General features: G+C 45.3%; 1 protein-coding gene across 1 annotated transcript in view; it reads left to right on the forward strand.

Annotated features, from left to right (window-relative positions):
• The first annotated feature begins 6790 nt into the window (after window positions 1–6790).
• Window positions 6791–13063, forward strand: part of EIF2AK3 (eukaryotic translation initiation factor 2 alpha kinase 3) — a 52394-nt gene continuing 46121 nt past the window's right edge. Inside the window, exon 1 of the mRNA XM_038751955.1 lies at window positions 6791–7026. Coding sequence (XP_038607883.1) covers window positions 6791–7026 — 236 coding nt within the window. The remainder of the gene's footprint in view (window positions 7027–13063) is intronic.

Consider the following 13063-nt stretch of genomic DNA (forward strand, 5'->3'; position numbering starts at 1 on the left):
CCTGCCTGGCAAATTCAAGTTTTGGGGATCGCTGAGGTTTCAGGGTGTCCATCACCCTCCTTGGTAACCCATTCCAGTGCTTAACAACACCCACAGCAAGCAACAGCAAGCAACTTCTTGCTTGGGTCTACTTTAACTTCCTCCCCCAAGCCAATTTCCCATTTACCCGTCCCCAGAAAGAGAGGAACTGGCCATTCTCCTCTCTCATGAGTCAACGATTCAGCTCAACAACTTTTCATAAAAGTCAAGAGTCTCCTCCCAAATGCAAGAGTGGTGTGCAGTGGTGTGCGAACAAAAGAAAAGAGTCCTGTAACACACAGTAATGAGTAGGTAGGAGAGGCCCTCGATATAACGCTTAAAACCACAACTCTCAGCTGCTTGTCATCCTGTCTAGAAACTTTCATGTGGGGCCTTTACCTACATTTGGTATAAATTGACATTGCATGTTCTCAGGAGCTTGGCAACTTTTATTTGGCGGAAGAGGTGGTGGGGTGAAGACAGAGACGCTGCTTCTGTTCCCCTAAGAATCTGAGGAAATTTGAGAAAGATCCCAGGGTCATGGGCACAGGCATACCAACACCCAGGATTCATCATCATCAATGATAGTGCTTATTATGTGCAGAGTATTGTATTAAGCGCTCGGGAGAGTACAGTACAACAGATTTGGCAGATACGTTCCCTGCCCACAATGAGCTTACAGTCTAGATTGGGAGACAGACATTCATATAAAGTAATTTTCAAGGTTTAGAGAAGTGGCAGGAAATATGGGGTAGGGGTGGGCACTGCTAACACAGGGATAAAGGAGGAAGAAGACAGGCTTCACAGGCCTTTTTGCCCACTCTACTGGTCCTGCCACACAGGGGCATCTTCAAATGCAAGGGGCAGTAGAGAAGGAGGAGGAGAAGAAGGAAGAAGAAGAGAAGAGGAGGAGAGAAGGAGGAAGGAGGAGGAGGAGGGGGTAAAGGAGAAGGAGGAGGAAGAGAAGGAGGAGAACGAGGAGGAAGAAGAGAAGGAGAGGAGGAGAAGTAATAGGAGGAGGAGGAGACAAGGTGAAGGAGTAAGAGGAGGAGGGAGTGAAGCAGAAGGAAGAGGAAGAGGGAGAAGAGGAGAAGGAGGATGAGGTGGAGGAGGAGGAAAAAGAAGAGACAAAAAAGGAGAAAGAAGAGGAGGAAAAGGAGGTGGAGGAAGAAGAGGTGGAGGAGGAGGAAAAGGAAGAGGAGGAGGAAAAAGAGAAGAAAGAGGAGGAGGAGGAGGACGTAGAGAAGGAATAGGTGGTGGAGGAGGAGGAGGCCAGTGAGAGGAGCTAAGGCAGCAGCACAGTGAGTAAATCCACTTGTTCCTATGTGTAGTGTGTTCAGAGAACTGAAGCAGGCCCTTGGGAGAACCATAATGATGATGGAGACCCTGTCTAAAACAAAACCACAGATGAGCCTCAGGCCCTGATCAGATTTCACGACCTTGAGCCTGCACAAAAGAATTGATGACAACAGATATCAGACACAGTCTCTTCCCTTCTTCTATCTTCCTATCCCTCTTCCTTTCTTGCTCTCCTTCCACCGCTTCCCCACTTGCCAACCATCCATAAATTCACGGACAGCCTGAAAAATGACTGAAAATCAGGACGAGCCATAAAAGCTGGAAAAAGACTTTGGTGCACCTAACTGCATTTGAGGGAGCACTACAGAGTCACAGACATGTGCCGCAGGGCAGATTTTGAAGGCCTGATCCCAACAGCTGTGTGCTTGCAAGCCCCCTTCCCCCAAACACACATAAGCTATGCTTCCAGTGGAGAGCAGTCATTGAATCAATTGTATTTATTAATAATAATAATGATGGCATTTATTAAGCACTTACTATATGCAAAGCACGGTTCTAAGCACTGGGGAGGTTATAAGGTGATCAGGTTGTCCTACGGGGGGCTCACAGTCTTCATCCCCACTTTACATATGAGGTAACTGAGGCCCAGAAAAGTTAAGTGACTTGCCCAAAGTCACATAGCTGACAATAATAATAATAATAATAATAGCATTTGTTAAGCACTTACTATGTGCAAAGCACTGTTCTAAGTGCTTGGGGGGAGTTACAAGGTGATCAGGTTGTCCCATGTGGGGTCCACAGTCTTCATCCCCATTTTACAGGTGAGGGAACTGAGGCCCAGAGAAGTGAAGTGACTTGCCCAAAGTCACACAGCTGACAATTGGCGGAGTTGGGATTTGAACCCATGACCTCTGACTCCAAAGCCAGTGCTCTTTCCACTGAGCCACGCTGCTTTTCTATTGTTCTTCTCTATTCTCTATCTTCTCTATTGAGTACTTACCATGTACAGAGCTCTGTGCGAAGCAGTTAGGGAGAGTACAATATAGTTGGTAGATACGATCCCTCAGAATTTACAATCTACTCAGGGAGATAGACAAAATATATTATAGGTAGAGGAAGTAAGAGAGAATAAGGAGCTGTACATTAATGCTGTCGGGGAGGGGTGCCTGGGGGTATGGACTGAAATGGCCTATCCCAGACTGAGCCCCCTTTTTCCTCTCCTTCTCCCCATCCCCCCCGCCCTACCTCCTTCCCCTCCGCACTTGTATATGTATTTGTACAGATTTATTACTCTATTTATTTTACTTGTACATATTTACTATTCTTTTTATTTTGTTAATGATGTGTATATAGCTTTAATTCTATTTGTTCTGACGATTTTGACACCTGTCTACATGTTTTGTTTTGTCGTCTGTCTCCCCCTTCTAGACTGTGAGCCCGTTATTGGGTAGGGACCGTCTCAATATGTTGCCAATTTGTACTTCCCAAGTGCTTAGTGCAGTGCCCTGCACACAGTAAGCACTCAATAAATACGATTGAATGAATGAATGAATGAATGAAAGGAGAAGTTTGAGCACAGCAGTGATCACGGCATTTCTTCCTCACTTGTCAGCTGTGTGACTTTGGGCAAGTCACTTAACTTCTCTGCGCCTCAGTTACCTCATCGGTAAAATGGGGATTAAGACTGTGAACCCACGTGGGACAACTTGATCAGATTGCATCCCCCCCAGCACTTAGAACAGTGCTCTGCACATAGGAAGTGCTTAACAAATGCCATCATTATTATTATTGTTATTCTCTGGACCTCAGTTACCTCATCTGTAAAATGGGGATTAAGACTGTGAGCCCCCTGTGGGACAACCTGATCACCTTGTAACTCCTCAGTACTTAGAACAGTGCTTTGCACATAGTAAGTGCTTAATAAATGCCATCAATATAATATTATATTATTCTCTATATTCTGCTCTTTCTCCAGGAACGGGAGCAAATGGGGAGGAAGAAATTCATTCATTCATTCAGTCGTATTTATTGAGCACTTACTGTGCGCAGAGCACTGTACTAAGCGCTTGGGAAGTACAAGTCGGCAACATAAAGAGACGGTCCCTACCCAACAACGGGCTCACAGTCTAGAAGGGGGAGATACCAATTTGTACTTCCCAAGCGCTTAGTACAGTGCTCTGCACATAGTAAGCGCTCAATAAGTATGATTGATGATGATGATGATGATGATGATGATATCATCGTTATGTCTGAATCTATGTGAAGGGTTTTTTTTTTCCCTCTAAGGCACCTCGATTCACTTTGAACCACCTCTACACCTTTGACTAATTGACAGAGAATCAATCAATCGTATTTATTGAGCGCTTACTGTGTGCAGAGCACTGTACTAAGCGCTTGGGAAGTACAAGTTGGCAACATATAGAGACGGTCCCTACCCAACAGTGGGCTCACGGGCAGAGACAGACAGAGAAGTGACGATTCCTCCAGACGTGTAACGCCCGCAATTTCTTCTTCAATCACCGGTCCACTAAATATGCATTTACCCCTCAACTTGCACTTGGCAAGTTAATGGATTTGTTCAATGATAGACATCGTTTAAATAACTGCCTGAATCAGTGTAGTCTGTTTTAAATCGTAGGGCCTTAAGAGGGCTAGGGAAGGGTTTATTCATTTAGTGCTGAGGGCTGATAATTACTTAATACAGATTTATGAGGTTTGGATCGAAGTGTCTGTGAGAACAGTGCCCGGGCCTTTTTTCTGTTAAGCTTTGAATATAAATTCAAAATGAACCGCTCACGTTCCTCCCCAAATTCCCTTCTCCACCAAACTTTCCCAAAACTGTTGACAAATAAATAAATTTATTTATGTATTTTACTTGTACATATCTATTCTATTTATTTTATTTTGTTAATATGCTTGGTTTTGTTCTCTGTCTCCCCCTTATAGAGTGTGAGCCCACTGTTGGGTAGGGACTGTCTCTATATGTTGCCAACTTGGACTTCCCAAGCGCTTAGTACAGTGCTCTGCACACAGTAAGCGCTCTATAAATATGATTGATTGATTGACTGATTGACAGAGACCAAGCCTGGAAGCCAAAGGACCTGGATTCTAATCCTGGGTCGGCCGCTTGCCTGCTGTGTGGCCTTGGGCAAGTCACTTCACTTCCCTGTGCCTCAGTTCCCTCATTTGTAAAATGGGGATTAAGATTGTGAGCCCCAGGTGGGACGGGGACTGTGTTAAGCGCTCGATAAATACGATTGATTGATTGATTGATTGATCATGGTGGTGGTGATGGGAGGTAGGAGAAACTAAGGATAAAGCCAGGGTTGAGGAGATCATCATCATCATCATCAATCGTATTTATTGAGCGCTTACTATGTACAGAGCACTGTACTAAGCGCTTGGGAAGTACAAATTGGCAACATATAGAGACAGTCCCTACCCAACAGTGGGCTCACAGTCTAAAATGAGGAAGATAGTGATGTGGGACAGGGACTGTGTCCAACCCGATTTGATTGTAGCCATCCCAGAATTTAATGCAGTGCCTGGCATATAGTAAGCACTCCACAAATACAAGAATAATAATAATAATAATAATAATGTTGGTATTTGTTAAGCACTTACTACGTGCAAAGCACTGTTCTAAGCGCTGGAGAGGTTACAAGGTGATCAGGTTGTCCCACGGGAGGCTCACAGTCTTAATCCCCATTTTCCAGATGAGGTAACTGAGGCCCAGAGAAGTGAAGTGACTTGCCCAAAGTCACACAGCTGACAGTTGGTGGAGCCGGGATTTGAACCCATGACCTCTAACTCCAAAGCCTATGCTCTTTCCACTGAGCCACGCTGCTTCTCTACCTCAGTCATCGATGCCATTTACTGAGCACTCACTGTATGCGGAACAAAGTAATTAGTACGGTACTCTGAGCATAATAGGTGCTCAATAAATACCATCGATGATGCTTGGGAAAGTGCCCAACGACATAATCCTGGCTCTGCCACTTGTCTGCTATGTGACCCTGGGCAAATCACTTCACCTCTCTGTGCCTCAGTTACTTCATCTGTAAAATGGGGATTGAGACTGTGAGCCCCACAGGGATAATAATAACAATAATAATAATAATAATAATAATGATAATGATGATCCCGGCTCAGCCACTTGTCTGTTGTGTGACCTTGGGCAAATCACTTCACCTCTCTGTGCCTCAGTTACTTCATCTGTAAAATGGGGATTGAGACTGTGAGCCTCATGTGGGTAATAATAATAATAATAATAATAATAATAATAATAATAATCCCAGCTCTGCCACTTTTCTGCTGTGTGACCTTGGGCAAGTCACTTCACTTCTCTGTGCCTCTGTTACTTCAACTGTAATATGGGGATCGAGACTGTGAGCCCCATGTGGGTAATAATAATAATAATAATAATAATAATATAATCCCGGCTCAGCCACTGTCTGCTGTGTGATCTTGGGCAAATCACTTCACCTCTCTGTGCCTCAATTACTTCACCTGTAAAATGGGGATTGAGACTGTGAGCCCCATGGGGGTAATAATAATAACAATAATAATTCCAGCTCAGCCACTTGTCTGCTGTGTGACCCTGGGCAAATCACTTCACCTCTCTGTGCCTCATTTACTTCATCTGTAAAATGGGGATTGAGCCTGTGAGCCCCATGTGGGTAATAATAATAATAATAATAATAGTAATAATAATAATCCCAGCTCAGCCACTTGTCTGCTGTGTGACCCTGGGCAAGTCACTTCACCTCTCTGTGCCTCAGTTACTTCATCTGTAAAATGGGGATTGAGCTGTGAGCCCCACATGGGACAGGGAACGAGCCCAACTCAGCCTGCTTACAGCCACCCCAGCGCTTAGCACAGTGCCTGGCACATAGTAAGCGCTGGACAAATACCATCAACATGATTATAATTAGTTCTTCTCCTGTGCCAAGGATTCTTAAATGGGGCGCGGCGCCTTTAAGATAGGCCCCGCCCCCCCACTTTCCCTTTCACTTGGGACCGGCCGGATTGCGTCATGGCTCTCTCCCCTCTTCACAGTCAGAATCGGCCACGTATGAAGTGCCGGCTCCAGCCAATCAGATGCGGGAACAGCCGCGTCCCCCCCGAGTCCATCCGCAGCAGCCAATCGCCTTCCTCTCCGACCGAGGAGGCGACACCGCCCGCCCGTCCACCAATCCGCATCCGGCGCGCCGCCAATGAGAGACGGGGGCCCCAGCGAGGCTCGCCTCTCATTGGCCAGCCGCTTCCGGACGGCGGTCTGGGCTCGGGCGGCCGCACTGCCACCTGACTGGTGGGCGTGATGTTGCGAGTCGGGGCGGCGCGGACCAATAGGTGGGAAGTCCGCGCCCCGGGGGAGGCCCAGTGGGCCAATGGTGGCGGGCGGTCCCGGAGGGGGGCGGGGCTTAGACGTGGCCGCGGGTCGGAGCGGCGCGCGGCGCATGCGTGGCCGCTGATGGAGCGCGCGACGCGGCCGGGGCTGCTCGGCCTGCTGCTGCTGCTGTTGCAGCAGGCGGCGGGAAGCGCGCAGCAGTTGCAGCGGCTGCAGCAGCTGCAGCCGTTGCAACCGTTGCAATCGTTGCAATCGTTGCAACCGCAGCAGCGCCCCGGGGCCGCCGCCGAAGTGACGGTGGAAGACGCCGCCGGGGACCAGGAGCCCGAGGACGAGCCGGACCCGAGGCCGAGCAGCAGGTGGGACCGCCCCCCCCCAGCTCCCGTCCAACGCTTAGAACAGTGCTTCGCACAGTCAATCAATCAATCGTATTTATTGAGCGCTTACTGTGTGCAGAGCACTGTACTAAGCGCTTGGGAAGTCCAACTTGGCAACATATACAGTCCCTACCCAACAGCGGGCTCACAGTCTAAAAGGGGGAGACGGAGAACCAAACCAAACATACTAACAAAATAAAATAAATAGAATAGATAGGTACAGGTAAAATAAATAAATAGAGTAATAAATATGTACAGACATATATACAGGTGCTGTGGGGAAGGGAAGGACGGACAAGTCGGCAACAGATAGAGACAGCGGGCTCACATCGTAAGGGCTCAGCACCTGACCACCTTGTAGCCTCCCCAGCGCTTAGAACACTGCTTTGCACATAGTAAGCGCCTAATAAATGCCATTATTATTATTATTATTAACGCATGGAAAGAGGTTGGTCTCTGGGGTCAGAGGTCATGGGTTCAAATCCCCACTCCGCCAGTTGTCAGCTGAGTGACTTTGGGCAAGTTGCTTCACTTCTCTGGGCCTCAGTTATCTCCTTTGTAAAATGTTTGTACATATTTATTACTCTATTTTACTTGTCCATCTCTATTCTATTTATTTTATTTTGTTAGTATGTTTGGTTTGGTTCTCTGTCTCCCCCTTTTAGACTGTGAGCCCACTGTTGGGTAGGGACTGTCTCTATGTATTGCCAACTTGGACTTCCCAAGCGCTTAGTACAGGGCTCTGCACACAGTAAGCGCTCAATAAATATGATTGATTGATTAAAATGGGGATTAAGACTTGTGAGCCCCCCTATGGGACAACCTGATAATAATAATGGCATTTGTTAAGCGCTTACTATGTGCAAAGCACTGTTCTAAGCGCGGGGGGGGGGGGTACAAGGTGATCAAGTTGTCCCACGGGGGGCTCACAGTTTTAATCCCCATTTTACAGATGAGGTCACTGAGGCTCAGAGAAGTTAAGTGACTTGCTTAAGGTCACACAGCAGACATGTGGCAGAGCTGGGATTCGAACCCATGACCTCTGATCACCTTGTTACCTCCACAGCGCTTAGAACAGTGCTTTGCACATAGCACCTAATAAGTACCATCATCATTATTATTATGACGTCAGGGAGTGAAACAGGGAAGTCACCTGACCCGGGTTCTGGGTTCTAATCTCGCCCCCCCCTTCCCGTTTGTGGCTGTTGTGTGTGACCTTGGCCCAGTCGTTTCACCAGGCTACAGTGACCACCTCTAGATAAGCAGTCATTCATTCAGTCGTATTTATTGGGCGCTTACTGCGTGCTGTACTAAGCACTTGAGTAAGTAAAAACCAATAAGGTGGTGAATGGAAAAAAATTGCTTCTCTTCCCATTTCTTCCAGAGTGGATACTTCTAGATTTTTAGTTGTCAAAACATAGATGTTTACTATTTATTTTGTCAGTGATGTGCTTCTAGCTTTACTTCTATTTATTCTGATGACTTGACACCTGACCACATGTTTTGCTTTGTTTTGGTGTCTGCCCGCCCCCCCCCCCACCCCCAGACTGTGAGCCCGTTGTTGGGTAGGGACTGTCTCTATATGTTGCCAACTTGTACTTCCTAAGCGCTTAGTACAGTGCTCTGCACACAGTAAGTGCCCAATAAATACGATTGAATGAATGAATGAGTGAATGTTGAGCGCCTACTATGTGCCAAGCACTGTTCTAAGCGGTGGGACAGGGACTGATTAGCCCAAAAACATTCACTCATTCAGTCGTATTTATTGAGCGCTTACTGTGTGCAGAACACTGTATTAAATGCATGAGTAAGTATTATTGTTATGGTGTTCGTTGAGCGCTTACTATGTGCCAAGCACTGTTGTAAGCGGTGAGATGTGGGACAGGGACTGATCAGCCCTAAAATATTCATTCATTCAGTCGTATTTATTGAGCGCTTACCGCATGCAAAACACTGTACTAAGCGCTTGAGTAAGTATTATTGTTATGGTGCTTGATGAGCGCTTACTATGTGCCAAGCGCTGTTCTAAGTGGTTGGATGGACTGATTAGCCCTAAAATATTCATTAATTCAGTCGTATTTATTGAGCGCTTACTGTGTGCAGAGGACTGGACTAAGCGCTTGAGTAAGTATTATTATTATGGTATTTGTTAAGCACTTGTTATGTGCCAAGCGCTGTTCTAAGCGATGAGAGGTGGGACAGGGACTGATCAGCCCTAAAATATTCATTCATTCAATCATTTATTGAGCACTTACTGTGTGCAGAGCACTGGACTAAACGCATGAGTAAATATTATTATTATGGCATTTGTTAAGCGCTTACTGTGTGCCAACTGCTGTTCTAAGCTGAGGAATGTGGGATGGGGACTGATTAGCTTGTATTCCCCCCCCCAGCACTTAGTAGTAGTAGTAGTATTTATTAAGTGCTTACTTTGTGCCAAGCACTGTTCTAAACAGTGAGATGTGGGACAGGGACTGATTAGTTTGTATTCCCCCCCCCCCCCAGCGCTTAGTAATAATAAGAGTAGTATTTATTAAGCGCTTACTATGTGTCAAGCAGTATTCTAAGTTGTGAGATGTGGGACCAAGGACTGATTAGCTTGCATCCACCTGGCGCTTAGTAATAGCAGTAGTATTTATTAAGCACTTACTATGTGCCAAGCACTGTTCTAAGCACTGGGGTAGATGCAGGGTAATCAGATTGTCCCACATGAGGTTCACATTTTTTAATCCCCATTTGACAGATGAGGTCACTGAGGCCCAGAGAAGTGAAGTGGCTTGCCACGGTCACCCAGCAGACAAGCGATGGAGTCGGGATTAGAACCCATGTCCTCTGACAGAGCCCGGGCTCTGTCCACTAGGCCACCCTGCTTCTCATGGTAACAGCTTAAGAAATACTATTACAAAAAAGAAAATAGGAAATTAGTCCCCGGGGAGAGGAGCAAAAGCGGAAGATTTCTGGTTGCCTCTGTCCCCCAGCGTCCCCTCCCCAATCATTGGTATTTATTGAGCACCCACGGGGGTGCAGAACACTGTACTAGGCGCTTACAGTGTAACCCCACGAGCTTGCATCGCACTCTGAACTGCTTAGAGAGTTGTAGTTGGAAGGAAAGTGCACATTTCCTCTCTTCCTCTTTTCCACCCTCAATAATGTTAGGAATCTAGATTTTTTTTGTTTCGGTGCGTGTTGGAGTTGCAGGAGAGACAGCGTCCCTTTGATGTTAATGTCGTTTTTAAAAGATGTGAGAGCGAGGCATTTTCTGAACGGCATTGTGGCCTGAGCAGTCCTTACTTTCTGCCTCGGCTCTCCGAGTTTCATTTGATTCCGAAAATAATGTGCTGCAGATTGAAGTCTCAAGCAAAAACAGCCTTTCTGAGTTTCTTAGCCACCTCAGTGACGTAGTACTTTCTTGTTACCCTGGAGTCGGAGAAAACGCTTTTCACTGGCAGTATCTTGCTCCGGAAAGGTTTTGTTTTGACTTCAGCTTACTTTCCAAACTCCATCCAGTAATGTCTAAACACTTTTATTTAGTACTGTTTTTTCGGATCATTTTGCAGCTAATTAAACCTCCCATCCTCCCTGGGCCAGTGTGCCAAATCTCCAGATGAGAAACTGCCGTTGGAATCAATCAATCAATCGTATTTATTGAGCGCTTACTATGTGCAGAGCACTGTACTAAGCGCTTGGGAAGTACAAATTGGCATCACATAGAGACAGTCCCTACCCAACAGTGGGCTCACAGTCTAAAAGAAGAATTGGAAGAATTAAGAGAATTGCAGAATACTGGTGGTTAGAACCAATAATGTGGAATATCCCGAAAACTAGCAACGCAGTAGCTCCCAAATGATTGCATAGTAACTTTTTTGTCCAGTGTCAGTGTTTAAAAACCCAAACTCTTATCAGGAGGCAAATTATTATTATTAGTAGTAGTAGTAGTAGTTAGCTTAACCCCGATGGTATGTAGTTACTGTTTAAGTATTTAGTGTGAAGAACAACTGAGAGAAGACAATGTTGCATATGTTTATTTCTCAGACGTGCTATTGTAGTTTCATAATTCATATCTTAAACAAGACCTGCTTGCAGATCTTTCACCCAGTGACTATAAGCAACAGAGAACCAAAGTTTTCGAAGTCAAAAAGTCTAGATTCAAATAAGTCAAGGAAGGTTCTTTCAAAGCTAACTTTCTTTTTGCTGAAATGTAATGTTCATTCAACTTTCTTAAGCACAACTTTTTATAAGAAGATGACAAAACCAGAAAATATGAGTGCGCAATAACAAACCAACCTCCTGTGGGAAGCCAAGGAGGTGGAGCAAAGGAAACTAGCTACACCAAGCGTTCATGACAAAACAGCTGGGGAGAGTAATTGACGAAATTATGGAACACAATTTAACTCCATCCGCATTATTGAATATTTAGTTTATTCCTGTTTGTTTTCAATTACTGGGTTCTAATCCCGACCATTCATTGTCAGTCGTATTTATTGAGCACTTGCTGTGTGCAGAGCACTGGACTAAGCGCTTGGGAAGTACAAGTCTGCAACGTATAGAGACGGTCCCTACTCAACAACGGGCTCACAGTCTAGAAGGGGAAGACAGGTTGACAGGCAACCACTGGAGATTTTTGAGGAAGGGAGTGACATGCCCAGCGCATTGTCTGCTGTGTGATCGTGGGCAAGTCACTGTACTTCTCTGTGGCATTGGTGTCCTCAGGACCAGAAGATGCTGCCAAGAGGTGAACTAGGGTTCGGGGTTTGAAGTCATTAGAAACAGCAGGCCGTATTCTAAAGGAGGATCTGGAGTGGACAGGTATTTATGAGAAGGAGGAGGGAACAGGGAGATCCTGGAAGGGAGAGATTGAACATTCGTGTAATGGAAAGAATTACTGGAATATAAAGCAGAAGGGAAGGAGAAATTGAGCAATGAAAAGTGACCAACAATGTTGTATCAGGACCAAAGAGGGGAACCATCCTACAAAAGCTGTACTTCTCTTTCTGTGTGTCTCAATGGATAGGTCACTGAGTTGGGGATTTCTCTTTCCTGCTGTCAGGATTTGTTCAGTCAGTCGTATTTGAGTGCTTGCTGTGTGCAGAGCACGGTACTAAGAGCTCGAGAGAGGACAGTGCAACAGTAAACATTCCCTGTCCACAATAAGCTTACAGTTCAATGGTATTTTTTAAGCCCTTACTATGTGCTAGGCACTGTTCTAAGCATTGGAGTAGGTGCAAGGCAACCAGATTGGACCCAGTCCATGTCCCTCACAGGGCTCACAGTCCTAATTCCCATTTTACAGATGAGGTAACTGAGCCACAGAAAAGTGAAGTGACTTGTCCAAGGTTACTCAGCAGACAAGTGGCGGAGTCAGGATTAGAACCCAGGTCCTTCAGACTCCCAGGCTTATGTTCTACCCACTAGACCATGTTGCTTCTCCTGAATGTTACTTTACCTCTCTGTCTCAGTGCCCTCTTTCATAAAAAAAAAAATCTGTCTTCGTAGAATAATATTTTTGGGAAAAGACTGCCAAATAGGATTTGTCATTTTTCTTTGGTCATAATAAAATATAATGTTCCTGTGAGGACAAATTGAACTCAATATTGATGATGAGTTTAAAATAAGTCTTACTTTACTTTAAAAACTCTTGTGATCCAGAAACACTGTCCCTCTAAATTTGTTTTGATTTGGGGCATGGCTGATCTTATGATGGATAATCAAATAAAGTTGGAATGATTTGGAAAATAATGTTTGCTTATTAGGTGAGGCCTAGGAAATTGTCCAACCTGGGATAGTTTGTTTAAGAGTTTTCCTAGGCAGGTTCTCAACAGAAATGTTAAATAACTGGTTAAATTGTGCAAGCATTTTTTTTAGCTTGATTTTTTCCGAGGACAGAGGATGCTTGAGAAATTTCAAAATAAGATGATCAAATGTAAGAAATTCATATTTGGAGCTTCTATCACCTTTTTTTCTTTGTTGTGTGGTACAATAGGTGAGGCCAAAACTGCTCCCTTTTCTGACTCTAAAGAGG

The sequence above is a fragment of the Tachyglossus aculeatus genome, chromosome 10 (assembly GCF_015852505.1).
Source record: "Tachyglossus aculeatus isolate mTacAcu1 chromosome 10, mTacAcu1.pri, whole genome shotgun sequence".
In the NCBI taxonomy this organism is placed as follows: domain Eukaryota; kingdom Metazoa; phylum Chordata; class Mammalia; order Monotremata; family Tachyglossidae; genus Tachyglossus; species Tachyglossus aculeatus.